The sequence below is a fragment of the Vipera ursinii genome (assembly GCF_947247035.1).
Source record: "Vipera ursinii genome assembly, chromosome: 7".
Classification (NCBI taxonomy): domain Eukaryota; kingdom Metazoa; phylum Chordata; class Lepidosauria; order Squamata; family Viperidae; genus Vipera; species Vipera ursinii.
Window position 1 is genome coordinate 9,351,275 of NC_139521.1, and position 26,300 is coordinate 9,377,574.

General features: G+C 42.3%; 2 protein-coding genes across 8 annotated transcripts in view; one reads left to right on the top strand and one right to left on the bottom strand.

The window, feature by feature from the left end:
* The window catches only part of FIP1L1 (factor interacting with PAPOLA and CPSF1), a 37,580-nt gene extending 28,920 nt beyond the window's left edge, over positions 1-8,660 (top strand). For 5 of the 7 annotated variants that reach the window (XM_083367907.1, XM_083367910.1, XM_083367908.1 and 2 more), the window contains 3 exons: positions 3,553-3,766; positions 5,969-6,109; positions 8,336-8,660. In XM_083367907.1, coding sequence (XP_083224033.1) covers positions 3,553-3,766; positions 5,969-6,109; positions 8,336-8,486 — 506 coding nt within the window. In that variant the 3' untranslated portion in view covers positions 8,487-8,660. The remainder of the gene's footprint in view (positions 1-3,552; positions 3,767-5,968; positions 6,110-8,335) is intronic. The other 2 variants (XM_083367909.1, XM_083367911.1) reach the window with 1 other exon arrangement.
* Positions 8,661-11,750: 3,090 nt separating this feature from the next.
* The window catches only part of LNX1 (ligand of numb-protein X 1), a 145,196-nt gene continuing 130,646 nt past the window's right edge, over positions 11,751-26,300 (bottom strand). Inside the window, exons 10-11 of the mRNA XM_083367902.1 lie at positions 14,192-14,350; positions 11,751-12,097 (exon numbers count right to left, since the gene is read on the bottom strand). Coding sequence (XP_083224028.1) covers positions 11,962-12,097; positions 14,192-14,350 — 295 coding nt within the window. The 3' untranslated portion in view covers positions 11,751-11,961. The remainder of the gene's footprint in view (positions 12,098-14,191; positions 14,351-26,300) is intronic.

Genomic DNA, 26,300 nt, shown 5'->3' on the forward strand with positions numbered 1-26,300 from the left:
GCCAAAGGATTTGAGTCTCAACTTCAGGATCTGGCCTTCCAAAGAGCAGTCAGGGTTGATCTCCTCTAGGACTGACCGGTTTGATCGCCTTGCAGTCCAAGGGACTCGCAGGAGTCTTCTCCAGCACCATAGTTCAAAGGCCTCAATTCTTTGGCGCTCAGCCTTTCTTATGGTCCAGCTTTCACAGCCATACATTGCAACTGGGAAGACCATAGCCTTGACTATACACACTTTTGTTGACAGGCTGATGTCTCTGCTTTTTAGCGTGCTGTCTAGATTTGCCATGGCTTTCCTCCCCAGGAGCAAGCATCTTTTAATTTCTTGGCTTCTTATTTTATACATCACCTCTAATTTTTTTTTAAGTTTTGTTCTTACAGGGAAATCGCTTGATGCCTTTTCATAACACGTTTCAAGTTGAATGTTATTCCCATTCAGAGCTCTAATGTAGATTTCCCCCCCCCCTTCTTAATTAATTAATTTTTAACTGAACACCGTTCTTCTAGGGCAGGGGTAGGCAACCTCGGCTCTTTTATGACTCATGGACTTCAACTCCCAGAATTCCTGAGCCAGCCAAGCTGGCTCAGGAATTCTGGGAGTTGAAGTCCATGAGTCATAAAAGACCCGAGGTTGCCTACCCCTGTTCTAGGGCATTGCGATTTCATTCTAAGTGTAGTATTTGTGAATCTCCCCACATTCCTGGTATAGAAACCCTGTTTGGTGATAGTGGAAATTTATGCTTCTAATTGAAGGAAGGATTAAAAAATTCCTGTTGCTCGGAAATTCCCCCCTCCTTCAGAAAGGAGAAATAACTGGTTGTTCTTGTCCTGCTCACTTTCTACTACTAACCTTTTAATTAATGGTTTTGTCCTAAACACATTGTTCAGGGCGATTACCTGTGTGCATTTTTATGAGCGTGACTGCTAAAATGAAATAGTAAAAAAAAAAAAATCCAAATGCCTTTATTATACACAAATTCTGGATGCCTCAGAATCAGGCCTTTTGGAAGTACGGTTTATAATAATAATAATAATAACAATAACAAGTTGGAAGGGACCTCGGAGGTCATCTAGTCCAACCCCCTGCTCCCTGGTTTATTGGTTTATTGGTTTCCATTTTAGATTGCAAGACTGGGATTTGCTTCCGAATAAATGGCGATGCTGTAAAAAATGATGTAGTATTTGGTATAACTTCAGTCCATTGTTTGAAAACCTTTGTAAAGCAAATAATTTCTGAGTGACCAACGTTTTAAGCAGGGATCTGCAGCAGTTTAGAGCATCGGGCAGCATTCAGAAATGCCCCTGTGCACCTAGAAAGAATTTTCTGTATCCTTCTTTGGATACATTTTGTCTTTTTTTTCAGCAATGGATGTGTCAGCACAAACTCCTGACAATAGGAATTATTTTGTCTTCAATTTATAACCAAGAATCGGGACAGGAATTTCTGACATAAATCGGTGTGGTCGTAAAATGACGCATCATATGACCAGGCCAATTTTATAACCATTCTTAGTATAGTCGTTATATGAATCGTGTGGTCATTAAGACAATCTGGCTTCCTGAATTGACTTTGCTTGTTTGGAAGCCAGCTGGGAATGTCACAAACTGTGATCAAATGACAGCAAGGCATTGCAGCCATCATAAATGCAAACCACTTGGCAGGCACCAGAATAACGTGACGGTGGGGGGGGGTGTGTGTGTGTGTCTGTGCTGTGGTCATAACTTTAAGGACAGGTTGTAAAGTCACTTTGTCCATCATCGCTTCAAACTGTTGCTAAATGAACAGTTGTAAATAAAAGACTATCTCTATAAGGCCAAAATGAACAAATGTGATGTGTGACGTAACCCTTTTCCACATATTTATGCATTTTCAGGACCTAGAGACTAGGAACCTCACTATATTAGTGTGTTGGTTTGGTTTTAAGTGCTCAGTGCCTAGTAAATTGGTTTGGGTGAGTACTGAATGAAAAACTCTTTTAATCCCAAGCTGAGAGCAAAAGAACTTGGAATATTTTGAACAAAGTCTGTTCTGGCAAGTGAAAAAGAAACAAACAAATCAAGTTTCTTCTCCAGGGCTCAGGGAGAAATCAAAATAACTATCTGTTTTTTTTGGGGGGGAGGATATCATTTGTGTTGAGTAGCTGCTGTTACTTCATTAAAAATTGTCAAGGAATATTTTCATTTTTTTTTTAAATGAAGGCTTTTCAATGACAGAAGAAACAGTTGAACATCGTTTTTGGTGCCTCTGTACTGCTGTCTGCCTCAAAGCTGTGTTTGGTCACGAAAAAGAAAAGCAATATTTCCCTTCAAAACAGGCCCCAAGCAACTATAAAACTAACACCACTTGAATCCTTTGCTTCAGCTTTGCTCGAAATGCACTCTTTTGCTATTATATTTAGTGGCTGGAGTAGGCTGTGCTTCTCACTTAGGGAACCCAGTGAAAAGGGCTGTTACATTGCAATCTGCGAGTTACAACTACTCCATGCCATTTAAAAAAAAAAAGCAGTAAATTTGCTTTCCAGGCAGGCAACAGTTGCCTTATTTTCAAAATGTCTGTCTCTTTAAATGTGTTCCTAATTTGAACCTTTCTCATCCTTGCACAGCGTCTCCCATCAGCCAGTTCCAGTAACACTGGCGATTTACGAGCTTTGGTATTCTCTGTCTTCAAGCCTGACCAACAAATGCTAAATTTACAGATGTCAGAATACTCAAAACAAGATGAAATAAGGCCCTCCCCACCCAAATTTTATCCTGGGCTTAAGTTGAAACTCCATAATATAAAGTGTTCGGAACATTTTAAACATACCTGCCAAACTTGGAACATTTTGCAGATATCTGGGAGGTCAGGAAAAACATTTTAAAAGATAGTCAATAAGTGCAGCTTACACTTACGTGTAAGAACACAAACGTGACTTTTAAATACAATACCATAAAATAAGGAAAGCGATGCGTTGGCAGTACTTTTGAAATAGCTACTGGATGTGGAACTCACGACTGGGCAGGGGAAGCAATTAATTTATAAGCTTTATTCAGTCCCATCGTTCAAGGTGGGTTTTACAGTTAACTGTACGTCCTAGAGCAGGGGTAGGCCACCTTGGCTCTTTTATGACTCGTGGACTTCAACTCCCAGAATTCCTGAGCCAGCCATGCTGAGGGGAAAGGGAGAGGTTTCCAAGCTGAGCCATGCTGGCTCAGGAATTCTGGGAGTTGAAGTCCACGAGTTATAAATAGAGCCAAGGTTGCCTAACCCTGTCCCAGGGTATAGTCAAAAACAGGGGTCTTCAAACTTAGCCCTTTTATGACTGGTGGACTTCAACTCCCAGAATTCCTGAGCCAGCCATGCTGAGGGGAAAGGGAGAGGTTTCCATGCTTAGCCATGCTGGCTCAGGAATTCTGGGAGTTGAAGTCCACGAGTCATAAAAGAGCCAAGGTGGCCTACCCCTGTCCTAGGGCTTCCCTTTTATAAATAGGGAATAATCCCAGTGCGATTTCATTTTACGCTTTTCAAATGTTTCACGCTTTTTTTGTTTTCTAATACTGGAATTTTTTTCTTTAGTCACCTTTCCGCACCTTGCAGGTTCCGCCCCGTCATGGACTAGCCTCATGGACACAAGCAAACAGTGGGATTATTATTCCAGAAGAGATAAAGACAGGGAGCGTGAAAGAGATCGAGACCGAGAACGGGATCGAGATCGTGACAGGGAGCGGGAGCGGACCCGAGATAGAGAGCGGGAGCGGGATCACAGTCCAACTGCAAGTGTGTTCAATAGGTGGGTATCGGGACCAAATCCGAGGTTTTTGCGGTGAGAGTTCAGGGCCTGCTTAAAAAATGTATGTCAAAATTCACATGCAGCTGTCTATTCTTAGGGGACACAGATCGGCCTTTGTTTTTCTTTTCTCTCTGAAAGCCTAGCCAGCTAATTCAAATTCAAACCAGAAGTGCAAAAAAATAAATACTACATACGAGACTCACAACTAAGATGGTAGAATTTTATGAAGTCACAGAAAGGAGTGGAATCGCCTCTTCAAAATTCTCATACCGAGACCAATTTTTTTTTTACCCATTTGTAAGGAGATCTGTGCTGTTTTAAATAATTCTTCCTTTTCAGTTTCAAAAGTGCTGCGCGCATGAAGCGTTGGGGTTTAAAATATATTACCAAAATGTTTGTTCTTACAGAGGCTTAGTGCTAATGTTCTCCACTTGTTATGTTTTGTGTTAAAAATTACAGGGTCAGTGTCTCAGGCATTAAGATCAATTTAACATCTGTTTCTTGGGCACCTTGATTGAAAGCACAAAAACGATCTGGTCATTCAAGGGTGCCGAAATGATCCTTAATGACTTCCAGGCCTAGGGAACGTTCTGTGTTGCTTGCAGACTTCACCAAAAAGGAGGGAGAAGGACATTTTTTAAAAAAATCCGACTAAATTATCTGACATCTGTAGCAAAACCGCTGTCTTATGACAGTGGGAAGAGCCAGAGAGCGCTTAGTTTAGTAAAAGCATCATCTGTGGAATAAATAAAGAGAAAATGGGAAGCTTAAGAGTCACAGATCATTCAGGCGTGATATCCTGGAACAAAAATTACGAGTCTTTTAATAAATTTTTCAGTGCCTTATGAAATTGGGTCTAAGATTTAAAAAACAGTATAATTTTGTACCTCTGTGAGTAACACGCACGGTAAGCAGGTACTGACTATGCTCTGGTAAAAGGGGAAACTTTGTGGAGTCGTGGTATAATTTTATCGGTAGGGCTACTGAAGCGGTTTGCCATCACTGATGTCAACTGCCACCTTATGCTTGCTTGTGTGCCTCGTAACCATGCGGTGACAGTCTGCCATGACCTCTGGGGAGGGTGGATGGGAGGGGGAATGCTCGGGGGAAATTGAAAGTAATGGCTGTATTTCCCCAAGAAGCTGCTTCAAGGTCACCCAGCTGGGAAAGGAATGGAGCTGCATACCAGCCTAGGCTTGAAGTGACCGCGCTGAAAACATCTTGCCGGAACCTGATGGGTCAAGGGAGAGAGAGGGAGGGGTTGGTATCAGCGATGGGAGGCAGTTAAGGAAGGGAAAAGTTGGACTCAGGGATTTTGACACACGACTCTCAGTTCTGGTTATGCAGTACTGCAATACATCTGACTTTTAATAAAAAATATACCATTCCCAACAAATGGAGCCAAGCGCTGGCGGGTCTAACAGCTGTATTGTGGTCTACCTTTTTCCAGTTATTGAGAATAACCTGCATCTTGGGATTTTCTTCTGCCTGCCTGCCTGCCTGCCTGCCTTTCTATCTATCTGTCTGTCTATCTATCTTATCTATCTATCTATCTGTCTGTCTGTCTGTCTGTCTGTCTATCTTGTCTGTCTGTCTATGTATCTATCATCATCATCATCTTCTCTGCTATCTATCCTTCCATTTATCTACCTACTTACGTACCCATCCACCCACCCACCCACCCATCTATCTATCTATCTATCTATCTATCTATCTATCTATCTATCTATCTATCATCTATCTATCTATCTATCTATCTATCTATCTATCTATCTATCTATCTATCTATCTTATCCATCCATCCATCTATCCCACTGTTTCTCCCTACCTTTTGAACCCAGACAAGCCCAAGGCTCACTTTCTGGTGTCTGCCCCAGCTTTAACTTTGGGAGAGTGCCATGTCTTGAAAAAGCCAGGAGGCTTTTCTTTTGCTTCTCCTTCCGAAGGCCAAAACACCCAAATGTTTTGTGCATTTTAGTAAAAGGTAGCGCCAGCTGTGAACTGATAACCTCATGTTGTTTCCGTGCGTGGCGCGTTCCTGCCTGAATCAGCCTTTCGGAATTACTCTTTGTGGAAAATAGAAAGCAGACAGTAGATTCCCAACAATAATCTCTGTGCTTCGGGTGTATACGGGAGAAGCCAAGGGTTGCTAGCTTTAGTTTGATGTGCACTGGAGGAATGTTTTTTTTCCCCCTTCCTTAGTGACGAAGAACAGAGGTACAGATACAGAGAATATGCAGAGAGGGGCTACGAACGACATAGGACAAGTCGAGAGAAAGAAGAGCGGCACCGAGAAAGGAGACACCGAGAGAAAGAAGAGACGAGACACAAATCTTCACGGAGGTCAGTTGCTTACCAAGCTATCAAATCTTTTTTTTTATGGGTGGTGCCTAAAATAAAAATATTGGCTATCCTGGAGCCATGGCGCAATGGTTATTTTATTTTTTTTAATTTTAATTCCATTTATATCCCGCCCTTCTCCGAAGACTCAGGGCGGCTTACAAGCTTAGCAGTAGCCTTCATTCTATGTATATGCCTGCTTATTAGGGCTTTCACACACACACCAGCGGCATTATTACAAAGTCAGCTTATTGCCCCCAACAATCTGGGTCCTCATTTTACCTACCTCGGAAGGATGGAAGGCTGAGTCAACCTTGAGCCTGGTGGGACTCGAACCTACACTAATTGCAGGCAGCTGGTGTTACTTAAGGAGGCATTAGCCCACTGCTCCACCAAGGCTCATTAGGGTGCGGCATCGTAGGCTAGCTCTCTGCTCACTCCAGGAGTTCGATCCTGACTGGCTCAAGGTTGACTCGGCCGTCCATCCTTCCGAAGTCAGTAAAACGAGGACCCAGATTGTTGAGGGCAATAATGCTGACTCTGTAAACTGCTTCGAGAGGGCTGTAAAGCGGTATATAAGCCTGCTATAGGGTGCCGTCAGTCAAAGAGTGTCGACTGGCGGCCCCCAGGGGGAGGGCGTTCTCTGTGGGCGCGCCAGACCTTTGGAACCGTTTACTGGTGGAGCTCCGGATGGCTCCCGACCTTCGCTCCTTCCGACGTGACCTAAAAACATATTTATTTGAACAAGCCGGCCTGGTCTGATGGGTTTAGGAGTATTTTAACATTTTGTATTAATTTATTTAATTGGGCTACTGTATTTAATATTTCTTTTAATTTTTATATATTGTATTTTATTGTATTGCCCTGTACACCGCCCTGAGACCTTCGGGAGAAGGGCGGTATAAAAATTAAATTAATAATAATAATAATAATAATAATAATAATAATAATAATAATAATAATAATATCTCCCCCCCTCCCACACACACACACACTTTTTTTCCCCCTAGGGAAAAATGGAAGTCCACAGCAATAAAATGTTTTTTATCTGATCAGAGATTTGACTACAGGTGATAGAATCAGAACCTGTTTTAGTCTGATCGTGTGAACCTTTTAACGAAAGGTTCAGCTCGTTTGTCTCGGTGGGCTGTTGTTAGAGCAGGCAGAATCCCTGGGCAGCGATGGGACCCACTGTCCTTTGGGGGAGAGTCGCTCTTTGTAACAGCATCCATTGGTCGTTCATTTCAAAATCGGGGCCCAATCCTTTACCTTGACTGTGGAGAGGCGGACCAATAGAGCAGCAGACTTTATTAATGTCCTTTGCTTATTTGTCAAGGGAAACATTGCCACTTGCTTACCTGCCTTGGATAATGCAGGTAGCCCTTGACTTACGATCACATGTACAGGAAAACAAAATTTCCCGTTGCTAAGCAAGACAGCTAAGTGAATTTTTGCCCCATTTTACAAGCTTTCCTGACACAGTTGCTAAGTGAATCACTGCAGTTGTTTAAGTCAGTAACCCAGTTAAGTGAATCTGGCTTCCTCATCGATTACGCTTGTCAGAAGGTTGCAAAACCGCCTGGGACACTGCCTCCGTCATAAGTAGGAGTCAGCCGCCGACGGTCTGAATTTTTGTCGCGTGACCACATGGGGATGCTGCAATGGTGATCAAGCTTGAAAAACAGCCACGAGACACTTTTTTTTTCCTCCCCCGCTGCTGTGGTAACTTCAAATGGCCACTAAATGAACTCTTGTGAGTCGAGGACTTTAACCTGTCAGTTTGAGAGTTAAAAATGGAAAAATACAAATGCCAAGAATTTCTCAAGAACGTGACCGGAAAACAGTTTTAGGTCTAACCTTGGTGAATGGGAATCCCGTGAAAGTTGTGACTTCTCGATTTGTAGAAGAATCCTGGCTTCTTCACCGCTGACGTGGGTTTAATTTTAAGTATAGTTATTGGCGTCAAAAGGCGGTGCCGGTTTCTGCTCGAAATGAAACAACTGCAGAGGAAAATCCCAGAGAAGCTTCATATCAAGACTTTTTCTTGAGTCCCTTTCTCGCTTCGATTTGACGAGGAGGGAGACTCATTAGATGACATCATTGGATAGACTAAATAATTAGCTTTATGACACGAAGAGCTTGAGAAACAGGCTGTGATGGCACTTCAGTCTGAAGCTCCATTAAACCTTTGTTCCTTTTTTTTTTCCCCACCCCTCTTTCTATCCCTAGTAACAGCAGACGTCGCCATGATAGCGAAGAGGGAGAGAGCCACAGGAGGCATAAACATAAAAAATCAAAAAAGAGCAAAGAAGGAAAAGAAATTGGTAGCGGTGAACCCGCCTCCGAACAGGAAAACACGGAAGCTGCCCCTGCAGAGTAGGCATGTGTTAAGTTTTCCCTACTTGCTTTATGTTAACGCCAGAAATAGATTGCTCTAAATCTAATTATTTTTCTGGGTCTTAAAAGATGTTGCTCTTAATCTTGTTCTGTTAGTAGAGAAGCATACGTTTAATTTGGGTTTTTGAAAATAAAGAGTGAATTTTTTCATGGTAAAGCAGATCGTTTTTGTCTTTTACACCATTGGAACAGTTGACGACGTTGCAGAAAGTGGCATTTGGTTACTGAGATGCCTTGCATTTAATCCAAGATGAATCAAAGTGGAAAATGCAGAATTAATACAAAGGCTTCTCCTAGTCAAATAAATCATTTCACACATGGCCGTTCTTCTGGGCACTCAGTAGACCTGGGGTCTTCAACCCCCGGTCCCTGGACCAAGTACCGAGCCGCGGCATGCCAGCAACCGGTCTGCACAAACCAGCAAAGTCCCATCAGTGGGATGCAGGCAGCACACACAACTACGCACCCTGCGGTCCACAGAAAGACCTTTCTCCATGGTGCCCAAAAGGTTGGGGAACTCTGCAGTAGACTGTGTTCTGAAGGATGAACCAGTGTTTCATTTAGTCCTTTAGATAAGTAAATCTGTATATTTTAAATAAAAAGTTAGCATATCTTGGCTGGAAATCCATAATGTTTCAATAGTATCCCGATGTCTCCTTATATTTGATCATACTGGCCTTTCTGTTGGTAGTTCAGTATATAGATAAACCAGGCAGTTTCTGGCTTTATTCTTTACTTAAACTGCTCCTTACCTTCGCCATTAGGATGCTGGCTTAGAAGAGCCAAGACAGAATGGAAGGATTAAAAACTTGAGTAAAACAGAACACTCAAATGAAAAGGTGGATTTCATGAATTTGAAAGTTTCATGCACCGTGAGCATTTTTTGTCCTTTTTTTTAATTAAATTAGTTTGGCTTTACAAATTACAATTAATTTAACAGTAGAAATAAAACACACATTTAGGATAGATTAGGGAAAAAATGTTTTTTTAAAAAAACACCTGCTTTTACTGAGCACAAAAAAGGACTGCCGTAGATCCATCAGCTAGCCTTCTGTGTCTCGCATAGAGGCTGTCAGCGTAATTCCTTAGAAAAGTATTTCATCGCTTCAAGGTTTCTGAAACCACTTTCAAATTAGGTAAAGTTTCCTTCCTTATATCTAAACAGCAGGTGCAACGTGTGTGTGTGTGTGTATATATATATATATATATATATGTTTTCGTAGATTCTCGCGGGTGTCTGTATGTGTAGATCTAGAGTCTCGGGTTTCTTCCCGCGTTCCTTTCATCTTCAGAAAGTTGTGGCGACGTTTCGACGAAATCCCATCCGTCATCATCAGGCCGGAGTGTTCCTCCTGCTGCTTCCAGGAGCAATGCGTGGTCTGGCTGTTCCTTTCCTTCCAACTGCCGGTGGGGCTGTGTTCTGACTGGGTGGAGGCGTGGCTGCTTTCTGATTGGGTGGGGGTGTCCTCCGATTGGGTGGAGGCGTGGTTGTCTTCTGATTGAGTGGAGGCGTGGCTGTCTTCTGATTGGGTGGATGCGTGGTTGTCTTCTGATTGGTTGGAGGCGTGGCTGTCTTCTGATTGGGTGGGGTGTGTTCTGAATGGGTGGGGTTTTTTGTTGTGTTGTAATATCCTGAGTGTTGTGATTTGGTGTCCTGAGGAGTGGGCTGTGTAGTGGCCTCCAGAGCTTTGGTTTGGCTCCGAGTTCGAGGACCTGCTATGTATCTCTGGTATGGGTCAGTCAGGTTCGTGTGTGCGTTCTTCTGCTTGGGTGATGGCACTTTTGCTTGACTTGTTCTGTCTTCTGTGTGGGAGAGTTTTTGTTCTGGGTGTGGATGAGTCTTGCTGGGGCTGGTGGCATTTGGGGTTGTTTGTTGGTTTTTTAAATCCTTGTTTGCTGAAATTCGTTTCTCTATCAATGCTGGTTTCCAAATGTCATGTAGGCGGGAGGTGTCGTCTCGCTTGTTCATACTGTCTGGGTGTTTTTCTATTTCAATGGCTTCTCTGATTATTCTGCTATTGAGATGTTCTATTTTGGCGATTGTTTTTGTACCTTCAAAATTGATGTTGTGTCCCGTAGTGTTTATGTGTTGTACTAGTGAAGATGTGTGATCTTTCTTCTGTACTGAGTTCTTATGTTCTTCTACACGTACCTCTATTCTTCTGTTAGTCTGTCCGATGTATGTTGCTGGACAGGAGGCGCATGGGATTTGGTATATGCCCTGGTTTTCCAAATCCCATGCGCCTCCTGTCCAGCAACATACATCGGACAGACTAACAGAAGAATAGAGGTACGTGTAGAAGAACATAAGAACTCAGTACAGAAGAAAGATCACACATCTTCACTAGTACAACACATAAACACTACGGGACACAACATCAATTTTGAAGGTACAAAAACAATCGCCAAAATAGAACATCTCAATAGCAGAATAATCAGAGAAGCCATTGAAATAGAAAAACACCCAGACAGTATGAACAAGCGAGACGACACCTCCCGCCTACATGACATTTGGAAACCAGCATTGATAGAGAAACGAATTTCAGCAAACAAGGATTTAAAAAACCAACAAACAACCCCAAATGCCACCAGCCCCAGCAAGACTCATCCACACCCAGAACAAAAACTCTCCCACACAGAAGACAGAACAAGTCAAGCAAAAGTGCCATCACCCAAGCAGAAGAACGCACACACGAACCTGACTGACCCATACCAGAGATACATAGCAGGTCCTCGAACTCGGAGCCAAACCAAAGCTCTGGAGGCCACTACACAGCCCACTCCTCAGGACACCAAATCACAACACTCAGGATATTACAACACAACAAAAAACCCCACCCATTCAGAACACACCCCACCCAATCAGAAGACAGCCACGCCTCCAACCAATCAGAAGACAACCACGCATCCACCCAATCAGAAGACAGCCACGCCTCCACTCAATCAGAAGACAACCACGCCTCCACCCAATCGGAGGACACCCCCACCCAATCAGAAAGCAGCCACGCCTCCACCCAGTCAGAACACAGCCCCACCGGCAGTTGGAAGGAAAGGAACAGCCAGACCACGCATTGCTCCTGGAAGCAGCAGGAGGAACACTCCGGCCTGATGATGACGGATGGGATTTCGTCGAAACGTCGCCACAACTTTCTGAAGATGAAAGGAACGCGGGAAGAAACCCGAGACTCTAGATCTACATATATATATATATATATATATATATATATATATATATATATATATATATATATATATATATAAGCATTAAACATATTAACAATAAGTTGCGTACCTTGATTTACACCAGCAGCTTTCCATAGCTTTTTAAGAGAGCGTGTGTTTTTTTTAAAACCTCCTATGGTGCATTTTAAGACTTCTACTTATATAATGCAAGTATATGCTACAAAAAAAAAAGTCCAGTACACAGGAATTCGTTTGTTTCCAATGGAAATACATCTTTATAAAAAGGTGCCAGGCCAGGATACAATAGTGAGAGTAAGTTTCCCCTTCAGTTCTTTTAGCATCCTTGCCAAAGAAGCATGCGCCATTCCTGAGATGTTCCTGCCGTTCACTGCAAGGAGGATGTCGCCACACCTGGTAGGAGAAAGAAGGAACAAATAAAACTTAGGTTAGGCCCATCTGCAGCAATTCCAAGACCATTTTCTTTATTTGGCAAACGTTTGATGTTCTGAATTGCCAAAGTTCTCAGATTTATTGAGCTTTCCAAACGATCAGTTTTGCATCAGGATCCAACTGTCACTTAAGAATTGCTTCAGATGTTCTGTTATCGCCTGGTATAAAATTGAGCCTATTGTGATTCATAATCACTTGTTTCTTTCGAAGCCCTTGGTCAGTCCCTTTCATTCCCTATAATTGGAAGCGCTGTCGCCGTATGATATTTTGCTCGTTGAGGGATGACATTTGGCATCATCAGAATGTTTTGCCTACTTCGCCCAAGTGAGTTAAAAGATATTGAGATATGCCTGAACCTTAAACTCACATCTTGTCATTCACTGGATGCAAAATTAGGTCACGCATTTATTTCATTTACAAGCTGCCACATCTTCGGGTTCTTGGCAGTTCACAATTATAAAATAGAACCACCTGCTCAACAGCAAGGTCAAGCTTGTATTAAAATCGCACAACACACGCTTCTGACAATGTCACGGTTCCTCATAGCTTAATTTATTAACAGTAATGCTAACCCTGCTTTCAAGGGGAGGGATCACCCCAGACCAGGGGTAGGCCACCTTGGCTCTTTTATGACTCGTGGACTTCAACTCCCAGAATTCCTGAGCCAGCCTGGCTCAGCTTGGAAACCTCTCCCTTTCCCCTCAGCGAGGCTGGCTCAGGAATTCTGGGAGTTGAAGTCCACGAGTCATAAAGCGGCCTAGGCCAAGGGTAGGCAAGCCTTGGCTCTCTTGTGACTCGTGGACTTCAACTCCCAGAATTCCTGGCTCAGCTTGGAAACCTCTCCCTTTCCCCTCAGCATGGCTGGCTCAGGAATTCTGGGAATTGAAGTCCATGAGTCATACAAGAGCCAAGCTTGCCTACCCCTGCCCCAGATGAACAATGCCTCAGAGCCTTGGTGCCCCACACTTCCTGGCAGCGGGACACTACTTTGCTTTCTGATGCATGTTATCCTCACCGTATCCCTCACTATCAATTACTGTATCAATTGTCTGGTTTAGCACAATTATGTTTCCCAGGAAACAAAAGCTCAAGTAAGCAGGATTAATTACAGTAAAACAAGTTGTTACAAAAGAATTCCAATTGCTCTGTATAAAATGTTAACTCCTTTTAATACTAACATCAATGTTCAATTTCTTCTGCCTATTTCTGTAACCTGGGTAAAGAACTAGCAGTGATTCTCTTGGGTAGGAGATACAATTTCCATCCATTCCTTGTTTGGTACAGAACACCAAATATTTGCAAACTAAGAGGTATTAAGAAGAAAGCAGGATCCTTATTCATTTTAGATTGTGTGAGAACTCTATTTCTGTAATCAAAGAAGAAAGTAGTTGGTATAAAGGTAAAGGTAAAGGTTCCCCCGCACATGCGTGCTAGTCGTTTCCGACTCTAGGGGCCGGTGCTCATCTCCGTTTCATAGCCGAAGAGCCAGCGCTTGTCCGAGGACGTCTCCGTGGTCATGTGGCCGGCATGACTAGACACCAAAGGCGCACGGAACGCTGTTACCTTCCCACCGTAGTGGTCCCTATTTTTCTACTTGCATTTTTACGTGCTTTCGAACTGCTAGGTGGGCAGAAGCTGGGACGAGTAACAGGTGCTCACTCTGCTACGCGGCACTCGGGATTCGACCCGCCAAACTGCCGACCTTCCGATCGACAAGTTCAGCGTCCTAACCCACTGAGCCACCGCGTCCCTGTAGTTGGTATAGGTAGCTTTAAATCAGATCACAAATTTTGCAACGACTCTCAACATTCGTAGACTAGCCCCTTCTTAGAAATGGTGCAGATATTAAGGGAAGGATCCTTGGAAAACAAAAAGTTCCTAGATCCAGTCCCTCTAATCCACAAATAAAAATGGGGGAGCATTTTTGTCAACTATTCTGGAAAAAAGGTTTATCAACATAGACGGTACAGAGCAAGAAGCTTCATGGGCCTAATTTGATCAAAGGCAGCCTCAAGATATAAGACACAATTTGCTTTGAATCAATGTTTTTATTACCTGATTCTTCCATCATTATATGCTGGAGTCCCTTCAACAATGGATTTGATAAAGAATGGTTTGTTTCCACTGTTTTCTTCATAACCTCCCACTATACTGAAGCCAAGGCTGCCTGCTGTATTTCTTCGCAATACAATTTCTTTGCAGCTGTACAACGACCTGCAAAAAAAGCATTCCATTTAAGTCATATTCCTAACTTAAACTTATAAATGTTCATTACTTAACGTTTTGCTTATTGGCTTCTTAGCCATAAAAGGTAAAGGTAAAGGTTCCCTCGCACATGCGTGCTAGTCGTTTCCAACTCTAGGGGCCAGTGCTCATCTCCGTTTCAAAGCCGAAGAGCCAGCGCTTGTCCGAGGACGTCTCCGTGGTTATGTGGCCGGCATGACTAGACGCCAAAGGCGCACGGAACGCTGTTACCTTCCCACCGTAGTGGTCCCTATTTTTCTACTTGCATTTTTTACGTGCTTTCGAACTGCTAGGTTGGCAGAAGCTGGGACAAGTAACAGGTGCTCACTCTGTTACGCAGCACTCGGGATTCGACCCGCCAAACTGCCGACCTTCTGATCAACAAGCTCAGCATCCTAACCCATTGAGCCACTGCGTCCCTTCTTAGCCATAGCAGGCTTTAAATTATCTGGATGCCATTCAGATAAAGATGTATTTAGTACAGCTGTGGATCCTGGAATTTCAGTTGCATATTGTGACCGTTGTAAGTTGTAGCATCCATGTGACTGACGCATTTGTTTGTGTGTAGCAGTCATTAAGGGAACCCATTGTCTGCAATGAGCTCTTTGCCGGAAACTGGAAGTAGACACCGGTTTCCAGCAAAATAAAAAAATAAAAATATTGCAGTCACATGACTGCAGGACGCTGAAAACCGCCGTAAATAATGGGCCAGTTGCTGAATGTTCAAAATGTAATTGCATCGTTGCAAAGGAGGTCCGGCTATCAGCTTTGTATCCAGATCATAAACACCTTGGTGTGTGTGTGTGTGTGTGGAATGTCGTAATTTCAAAGGGTCGCTAAGCAACCAGTTGTAAGCCAAATAATCGACAGAGCTGATCAGCCTTCCCCGTTGTAATTCCTATTTTTGTCCTTTCAAAGTAGCAGCACTCGGAGCTTTTAAAATTTAAAAATGAAAACCCCGTTGTTCAAGGCAACAGATTTTTGCTCTGTTCTGCAGGATATTTTTTTTATAGTACTGTAGATTAGGCCCTTGAGAACTACAAATATTCACCTGCTGGCAAGATATAAAGTATAATGTTTGTATAATAGCTGGCTGGCTTCTAATGTGAAAAGCAGGTGCCCGTTGGCTCTTTTTCATGGCTTTGGTTTTATTCGTTTACCATCTGCGTAGTTTTTTTTAGCATTCCGAATTCCACTTTTCATACAGTTGTAAATGCACCAGATTTACCAAGGTCACCATCCAACCGTGGTCCAGATTTCACTATTATTGATAGCTGTTATTGGTAGTTGGAAGTCACAAGGTTGTATCTAATCACAAGACGTGTATTGACTTCTAGTATTTTATTGTATTTTCTAAATCAGAGGTCCACAAACCCCCCTGGTCTGTGGACCGGTACCGGGGCCGCGGCATGTCAACAACCGGTCTGCACAAACAAGCAAAGCCCCATCTGTGGGATGCAAGCAGCACACAAAACCACACACTCTCCGGTCCGTGGGAAAACCTCTCTCCACGGAACCGGTCCCTGGTGCCCAAAAGATTAGGGGCCTCTGTTCTAAACAACAATATAGTTCATTAAAATTGGAAACTATCAAACATTTGGGAGAACAATCTGTGCATGATAATCTTAACAATTCTGTAAGTTACAGAGAGGCCGTCTCCGAAATAAGCCTCTTGAGTTTGGAGGCTTTTGAGTGTTGGGGCTTAATCTTAAAGAGTGTGGAGAAGAAGCAACTGTTTTATTAGTCTGGTCTGCCACCAGACTATACCAGACTCCTTATGACAGTAAAAGAGAAAAAATAAAAAAATAAATAAAAGTCTACCATACAATGTAAACAATGCAAAGCATTCAATGCACCCGACCCCCTCATTTCTGCTTTTGTTGAAAAGGCAACAAAGCAGACAAATATTTCCTGGCTCCAGCCCTTCTCCCACATCACAAAAAAAGAAAGTTGGTGTGTTTGTGTGTGTGTGTATGTGTGTGTGTGTGAGAGAGAGAGAGAGAGAGAAATGTATGCAAGTGTAACTATCATGTTCTCTATAAATGAAGAGAAAAACTGATAGGATCATGATTCACTTCCATTTTGGCACCGGGGGTAATGAAAAGTGCACAAAACACCATCGTCCGGGTCTCCCTGAAAACCTGAGACCTTCCAGGCAAGTTGGAATGAATCAGAGCAGTGACACACACTCAAAGGCTCCTTCCTATCCATGTGTTTTGGAGATGGCAAAAATTCTGGGTCTTTTAATGACTGGAATTTGCTTGGGCAATGCTTCTGGGCCTTCCAAGCGGAAGAACTAAACCATTCCACTGAGATGGAATGTCTCAGTTGGTCTATTTAGTGACTCATTGTTTAGATGTTCTTGTAGGGTGTTGCATAAGTGAAGTACTCCATGTTCTCCTTCTAGCATGGGTAAAACAAATGCTGCTACAGAAGGTTCTGGTCAGTAAAATTCATGCCGGAGATTTGCTTCGCTGAGTCCTGGGCGATAGAAATAGGTCACGTAGAGAAAACGAGGAAAAGAATTGCTTGCTCTGAAAAGACCCAGGCAGGTATGGTATAGTGTAGTGTAGTGTAGTGTAGTGTAGTGTAGTGTAGTGTAGTGTAGTATAGTTAATACAGTACAGTACAATACAGTACAAAATATAACGTAACATAACGTAACATAACATAACATAACATAACATAACAACATAACATAACATAATTAATACAATACAATATATAATAAGTATATAATTAATATAAGTAATAGATTAGTTTCTATAGGGTTATAAAGGGACACGGTGGCTCAGCGGGTTAGGACGCTGAGCTTGTCGATCAGAAGGTCGGCAGTTTGGCGGGTCGAATCCCGAGTGCCGCGTAACAGAGTGAGCGCCTGTTACTCGTCCCAGCTTCTGCCAACCTAGCAGTTCGAAAGCACGTAAAAATGCAAGTAGAAAAATAGGGACCACTACGGTGGGAAGGTAACAGCGTTCCGTGCGCATTTGGCGTCTAGTCATGCCGGCCACATGAACACGGAGACGTCCTCGGACAAGCGCTGGCTCTTCGGCTTTGAAACGGAGATGAGCACCGGCCCCTAGAGTCGGAAACGACTAGCACGCATGTGCAGGGGAACCTTTACCTTTACCTTTATAGGGTTATAGGGAAAATACATCCTTTGACAGACACCAAAGCACTGCTGTTCTTTTTGTTAGTAACATTTGTGACTCCCTTTCATTTTGATAATTGTCCTTAATTTATACTTTTATAAAAAACATGGTTTTTTTTAAAGGTTTCCTTCCCCCCACCCTTCCATTGGAGTTTTAAAGCTCCCCTGGGGGGGGGGAATGGTGTTTGGAAAGGGCAAAATGAAATCAACATCCAGCAAATGGGTGACCTCGCCGAGCAGCATTAGCTTTTGTTCACGCTCCCTAATTCCAGCCTAATTCCAGATGGATGAGAATGGCAGGAGGAATTGCCAGCATAATTCTTTAGTTAGAACATCTCTCTTTCACAATTGTTTAGCGGGGGGGGGGGGTGGTGGTGCAGCCTTGAATCTGCACGAACCCCCAGATGACTGTATTATGAAATTCCAGCGCTATTGCTGCATCCCCGATAACCCTCAACTTATCCACCGCAAGCAACTGTGCCTAAAATTTCTGTGGCTCAGCGAGGCATTTGTTAAGTAGTTTTGTCCCGTTTTACAACTGTTCTCGATACAGTTATTAAGTCAATCGCTTCAGTTGTTAAGTTCATAACAAAGTTGTAAAGTCAATCTGGCCTTCCCCCCCCCCCCCGTTGACTTCGCTTGTCAGAAGGTCACAAAAGATAATCACATGACCCCGGATGCTGGAACGGTCATGGGTCAAGTCACCAAGCCACCTGGATTTTGATCATGTGACCATGGGGATGCTACGAGGGTTTAGAAGTGTGGATCCTAAATCACTTTTTTTTCAGTGCCTTCGTAAACCTTTGAACGGTCAATAAACGAACCATTGTAAGTTCAGGACTACCTGTATTGCAAGTCTTTCTTTTGTGTATTGATTTGTTCAGTGTCCTTGTTTTTGGAAGCTGCCTTTGGAATGACAAATCAGCCCATGTTAAATAATTCACAAAAGATTTCCAGCCTGAAATGCACAGTTAATAGGATCCTTATTTCTCCCAAGACAGTTCAAGAACAACGAAAAAAAAGAAAAAGAAAATATCCCTGAGGCCTATTTAACCTTTCTTCAGCTTTTGCTGGACGGTCAGTTGCCCTTCGTAGCCCGAAAGTGGGAAACTCCTAAGAGGTTACGTTCTTAGACAAAGGGGAAATGAGTTAATGTGTATTAATGTGATGCATATTCTGGTAAAAAGACCTGCCTTAAAGGGCTTCCAGATGTGGCACGCAAAACTCAGAACGGCAAGAATGGAAAAATAAGGCGGTCAATACAACTCACCAGGCAAGGCTGAAGTATGTGATAATCTGTTTCGTTGAGCAAGTAAATCCAAATTCTGGGTTCTGAGTGTCTACTCAAACAGGCAAGTGCTAATAAGAAATACACCTCTGTTCCTGTCGGTTCTAATCAGCTTTTGCCTCTTTCCTCTTTCATCTGCATTTTTGAAGACCCACTCACCAGCCCAGCATACTAATTCCCCTTGGTTTTCACATAGACTGTGGTTCCTTTCTGTCAGTGGTGCTGCAGCTGGAGATATGATTACAATGGATTTCCTGTTTCCAAACCTGCTGACATGGTGGGTAATTTTCCTTCAGTAAAAGAGGCCATAGAGAGAGAGGGGAAGGATGGAGAAACCAGTACATGTATAGTTTGGCATGGGAAGAAGGAGCCCCAGTAAAATTTGCGGCTGGTGTGAAAAAAGCAAAATCTTTTCTTTGAGGATACAGGAATTAAAGTACACACACACACACACCCTTCCAAATTTTGCGCAAAATAATAAGCCAAAGTTGCCCTCTTTTGAACAACTCTATCCGTGAACAAGGCCTGTTCCAATAAGGCGGGAATAATGAAAGCGATTTTGCCAGTGCTATTTTGGTAAAAGAAAAAGGTGCCGGAACTCACACATGTCATACAACCCGCCTTGCCTATCCTACAAGGTTCCATCCAAAAAAGGTGCCGGAACTCCGTTCTGAGCGTTCTATGACAAAAAAAAGCCCTGGATTTTGCCATGCTATTGGTAAATATCATGCAACTGTTAAATTCCCCCAGAAAGCTATAAGGTAATGTTATTTCTTTATTAAAAAAAAAATAAAGAAGATAATGTTGCGCATTACCACATTTCCTGTCTGAAGGATGTGTGCTGAGGATGACATTTTTGTTACACTTTTAAGCCAGCATTTAAACTATTTAATCAGATGCTTGCTAAGCATGCTCTACCTTGGGTGTCCCATAACACGTACACTCATCTTTCTGTTTTGGGGGTAAGGACCTTGTGAAACTCCAGTTACATTTTCCAGCAATGAGTTGAGTGATTAAAGGTAAGCTTGCTAATAATTAAAAGGCCGGGGGTTCTCCATTTGTGCTTTGCAATATTATAAGCCACTCTGCTCATACGTTAATATTTTTTGGGGTGTGTGTGTGTGTGTGTGTGTCTGTATTCTTTGTTTGTCTCTTTCTCTACAATCCTTCTCTCCAAGACCCCTCCTTAAGTATTTACAGAATCTACAAATGCTTTAAGTCTCCACTGAGTTCACCCCAGCTTCTGTTGACTTCATGTCCATGTTCATATAAATCTCCAGATCTGACTCTGCTTAAAGTCTCATCAATATTTCTTTTTTCCTTTTTCTCTTGACCCTTTGATGTTTTTCTTGGTTTTCACATTCCCCCCCCCTTTCCCAATTCCAGCTCCCTCTTTAAAAATTCACTTTTATTTGCAGTGCTCACTTCCTCTCAAATTTTAGTTTCTTTGTTTCCTCAATTCTACCCAGTCCATTTTAATTCTCAGCACTGGTTTAAACCTCTCATTTATAAGTCAGTAGTTTAATAGGAAAAATGAATAAGGTAAATATCTATAGTTCAGGCTTCATAAAGGGCTTCATAAAGTAGCATGGAATGTAGAATTAGGTAAAAGGTAAAGGAATCCCTGCAGATTTTACTCCATTAGTCATAGCCAACTATATGTGGAACTGTAAAACTCTAAACAATTCTTATCGATAAATAGAAAAAATCCTGATATCGGTCTAGGGCAGGGGTAGGCAACCTTGGCTCTTTTATGACTCGTGGACTTCAACTCCCAGAATTCCTGAGCCAGCCATGCTGAGGGGAAAGGGAGAGGTTTCCAAGCTGAGCCATGCTGGCTCAGGAATTCTGGGAGTTGAAGTCCACGAGCCTTAAAGTGGCCTAGGCCTAGGCCAGGGTAGGCAACCTTGGCTCTTTTATGACTCGTGGACTTCAACTCCCAGAATTCCTGAGCCAGCATAGCTGGGAGTTGAAGTCCATGAGTCATAAAAGAGCCAAGGTTGCCTACCCTTGGTCTAGGGGTACTATGTCACTGGAGGCCTACTCCAATGTGTCTTGATCATTTAATCACAATATACATTTCACATTTTCACAAGCATATTTTTAAGTGTTCTCTATCAACTGATTTGCTCTAGAGCAGGGGTGTCAAACTGCCGGCCTGCGGGCTGGACGTGTCACAAAGAAACTGCGCCCACCCCATTGCCGGCAGTGGGGAAAAAGTTCCGATACGTCACGCGATGTCACGTGATGTCACGAGTTTGACATGTCTGCTATAGAGCACATATGCCACAGAATTATAGAATGGCTTAGATAAAGCAATGGGGAGTAAACAGGTTATTGCAAAATACAAACACACCTTATTGGACTTCAGTTTGAAGAAACAGACCTATGCTGAATCAGATCAAGATCTAGTTTAGTGAAGAGAAGGACTAGGGATGACATGATTGCAGTGTTCCAGTATCTCAGGGGCTGCCACAAAGAAGAGGGAGTCAAGCTATTCTCCAAAGCACCTGAGGGCAGGACAAGAAGCAATGGATGGAAACTAACCTACTACTTGATAACCTACTACTTGATAAGACAACCTACTACTTGATAAGATAGAAAAATGTGGGTTAGACAGCATCACTACCAGATGGATTTGTAGCTGGCTGACTGGGTGTACTCAGCGTGTGGTCCTCAATGGAACTGCATCTACATGGAAGGAAGTATGTAGTGGGGTGCCCCAGGGCTTTGTTCTGGGCCCAGTGCTCTTCAACATCTTCATCAATGATTTGGATGAGGGGCTAGATGGGGCGATCATCAAATTTGCAGATGACACCAAGCTGCGAGAAATAGCCAACATTCCAGAAGACAGGCTTAAGATACAGAAGGATCTTGACAGACTTGAACATTGGGCACTATCTAATTAAATGAAATTCAGTGGTGAAAAAAGTAAGATTCTAGATTTAGGCAAGAAAAACTAAATGCACAGGTATAGTTTAGGAGGTACCTTTCTCAATAGTAGTAACTGTGAGAGGGATCTCGGAGTCCTAGTGGACAATCACTTAAATATGAGCCAGCCATGTGCTGCAGCTGCCAAAAAAGCCAACACAGTGCCAGGCTGCATTAACAGAGGGATAGAATCAAGATCACGTGAAGTGTTAATACCACTTTACAATGCCTTGGTAAGGCCACACCTGGAATACTGCATCCAGTTTTGGTCACCACGATGTAAAAAAAGATATTGAGATTCTAGAAAGAGTGCAGAGAAGAGCAACAAAGATGATTAGAGGTCTGGAGGCTAAAGCATATAAGGAACGGTTGCTGGAATTGGGTATGTCTAGTTCAGGGGTCAGCAACCTGAAACAGTGAAAGAGCCACTCGGAACCGGTTCCCTCACAAAAGGAAAAACTGGGAGCTGCAAAAAATGTGTGCACATGCGCGTACATGCGCGCATGTGCACAACAGGGTTTGACTGAAGAGTGGAGCCAAGGCGAGATATGCACCTACCCTGCATATTTGAATTGATTGGTTGAACTTTTTTAGTCCCACTTTTTTTTTTGAACTGCACATGGCAGAGGACTGGGAGCCGTAGGAGACGGCTGAAAGAGCCGCATGCGGCTCCAGAGCCGCGGGTTGCAGATCTGTGGTCTAGTTTAATGAAGAGAAGGACGAGTGGGGACATGATAGCAGTGTTCCAGTATCTCAGGGGCTGCCCCAAAGAAGAGGGAGTCAAGCTATTCTCCAAACCACTTGAAGGCAGGACAAGAAGCAATGGATGGAAACTAACCAAAGAGAGAAGCAACCTAGAACTAAGGAGAAATTTCCTGACAGAACAATTAACCAGTGGAACTGTTGACCTGGACTTAGGGGACAGTATAGGAAATATCAATTGTGAATGTGCAGATGGCCTTACTGTCTTTGGGCTCTTGCAAAGTCCTGGATGCAGGGTCATGAAAGGCCAGCAAGGAAAATACCCAATGTCCTAACCAGTGCTTTTTTATAAAAGAAAAAGATGCCGGAACTCACACATGTCATACAACCCGCCTTGCCTACCCTACAAGGTTCCATCCAAAAAAGGTGCCGGAACTCCGTTCTGAGCGTTCTATGAGAAAAAAAGCCCTGGTCCTAACCCACCCGAGAACATACAATATCTTTAGGGAAACCCCCAAAAGGGAACATGTTTGTTACTTCTGCTCTCTTATCTACAGTATTCCAGATTTACTGGGTGAAATATTTTATCATATGCGTGTCAGCTTTGCGGGATGGCTTGCTTATGTAACTAGAAAGAATAAATACGAGGATTTCTTGTCTTTCGGGGCTGCTCTCTTTTAGAGGAGCCCGTCTCTTGTTCAGCTGAATAAAAACATAAAGCTTGAAGGCAACTTCTGGTTTCCTGTATCTTTTACCAGCAAAACCTCAGAACCTGCATATCAGAACAATCTGCCTCCAGAAGCTGTGAATGCTCCAACATTGGAGGTTTTTAAGAAGAGACTGGACAGCCAGTATAGGGCAGGGGTGTCAAACTTGCAGCATCACAGGACGTGTCACGACGTATCACGACTTTTTTGCCATTGCCGGCAATGAGGTGGGTGAGGTTTCGCCACGATGCATCCGGTCCGTGGGCCAGCAGTTTGATACCCCTGGTATAGGGTTTTCTGCCTCCTCCTCCTCCTCTTACTACTACTACTACTACTACTATTACTATTAATCAAAGGGATGTCAGCAGTTTGATACCCCTGGTATAGGGTTTTCTGCCTCCTCCTCCTCTTACTACTACTACTACTACTACTACTACTACTAATCAAAGGGGTGTCAGCAGTTTGACACCCCTGGTATAGGGTTTTCTGCCTCCTCCTCCTCCTCTTACTACTACTACTATTACTATTAATCAAAGGGGTGTCAGCAGTTTGATACCCCTGGTATAGGGTTTTCTGCCTCCTCCTCTTTCTACTACTACTACTACTACTACTAATCAAAGGGGTGTCAGCAGTTTGATACCCCTGGTATAGGGTTTTCTGCCTCCTCCTCCTCCTCTTACTACTACTACTACTACTACCTTGGTGGAGCAGTGGGCTAATGCCTCCTTAAGTAACACCAGCTGCCTGCAATTAGTGCAGGTTCGAATCCCACCAGGCACAAGGTTGACTCAGCTTTCCATCCTTCCGAGGTAGGTAAAATGAGGACCCAGATTGTTGGGGGCAATAAGCTGACTTTGTAATAATGCCACTTTTGGGGGGGGCGAAAGCCCTAATAAGCAGGCATATACATAGAATGAAGGCTACTGCTAAGCACATTTGATTTGTGCTTAGATTGTAAGCCGCCCTGAGCCTTCGGAGAAGGGTGGGATATAAATGGGATTAAAATAAAAAAATAAAAATAAAAATAAAATACTACTACTACTACTACTACTACTACTACTACTAATAATAATAATAATAATAATAATAATAATAATAATAATAATAATAATAATAATAATAATAAAAGAGGTTGGACTCCAAGACCTCCAAGATCCCTTCCAGCTCTGTTATTCTGTTAAGAGTTTATCTATTATTATTATTGCAATTTGTACAAGCCTCAAAACAGAACACAAGTGCTACCAAACCCTCATATGTCTTCCCCTGCTACGGGGATTAAAATATGTGCAATGTGAGAAATAATTTACAGGTATTATTTATTTATTTATTTATTTATTTATTTGTTTGTTTGTTTGTTTGTTTGTTTGTTTGTTTATTTATTATTTTAATCCCATTTATATCTCGCCCTTCTCCGAAGACTCAGGGCGGCTTACAATCTAAAGCACAAATCAAATGTGCTTAGCAATATTATACTGCTATAGCTAGACATTGAGAGCTTTATTCTTCATGAGCTTCCTTACTCTCTTTTAAAACAATTTAGGAGAACTGGAGATTCACCACCAACCAAACCTTGCAACTTCTCATAAAGAACAACAGCTTTTCTTTTAAAATAAAATAAAATAAAATAAAATAAAATTGGATAAAATAATAAAATAAAATAAAATAAAATAAAATAAAATAATAAAATAAAATAAAATAAAATAAAATAAAATAAAATAAAATAAATAAAATAAAATAAAATAAAATAAAATAAAATAAAATAAAATAAAAAATAAAATAAAATAAATAAAATAAAATATTCTACCTATATACCTATTCGGATGCTTTTTGAGAAATACCTGAAAATATTTCTGAGGAGATGCAATGTTCCCCCAAAATGGCTTAAAAATAATCTTTGCATGCATGTAATGTATAACTGAAACAAAACCCGTAAACGCTTGCTTTCTATTTCACAAGACACAGTATGATCATCTTATATATTTAGATAAATATGAATAAGGCTGAATAAAACAAAAGGCTTGTGGCAAATCAGTTAGAGAGTCTTGTGTAATTAATTTGCCTTCTTTTATGGGCTCCTGAAGTTCAGCTTGAGGGTAAATTTAATAGTGTGTCATCCTGGCAGTATCTCATTTTAAAACTTCAGGTTGAGACCAATGTTGTAACGAAGTATAAATCATATCCCAAGAAGACATTTAAATGCATTTTATGAGTGGGTAACAGACTATGTACTTTGTGGTTTTGTTTTATTTGGGGTTCTTTATTATTTTTTCATACCAAAATATAACACAGCTGCTTCTAGCCCATTAGAGCAAGTTTTTAAGGCTGGCTGAGGGTGAATTAGGAAAGTGGTTTGGACAATTTCACCACCACTGTGTGGAGAGCTTTTGAACATCTGGGCAAAGACAAACAATTCAAAACAACCTAGAACTGAAATGGTGCCTGTGAAGTCTGCAAGCTGTGTCGACGGTGTGCAAAGACACAGGGTGGTCCAGATCCTAAAGCTGGGTATTCATGCAGGATGCTCTATGGATGCACAGGCAGTCCTCCACTTACAAGAGTTCATTTCGTGACCGTTCAAAGTTACAACGGCACTGAAAAAAGTGACTTATGGCCGTTTTTCACACTTAGGACCGTTGTAGCATCCCCGTGGGCACATGATAAAAATTCAGATGCTTGGCAAACGACTCATATTTATGACGGGGGTCATGTGATCGTATTTTATGACCTACTGACAAGTGAAGTCAATGGGGAAGATTCACTGAAGAGCTGTGTTACTAAACAACTTCAGTGGTTCACTTAACAATGGCAGGAAGAAAGGTTAAAATAAAACGGAGCAAAATTCGCTTAGCAACAGAAATTTGGGGGCTCAATTGTGGCTGTAAGTTGAGGACTGGCTGTAACGCATAATGTGTCATGGCTAGGCCTATTAAAAGAAGAAGAAGAAGCAAGCTGTTCAGGATCCTTTTGCTCCCTTAAACTAGATCAGTATAGATCGTCCATCTATAGCTATGAGAGATACAGCATGGGGAAAGCAGAAGAGATTTCAAAGAACCTGGATTTAATTAAAATATCTGTGCAGTGCATTAAGCTGAGCTCGTGTCATGTCAGTCTCATAAAACTTTCTCCCCAGTGTTATGTATC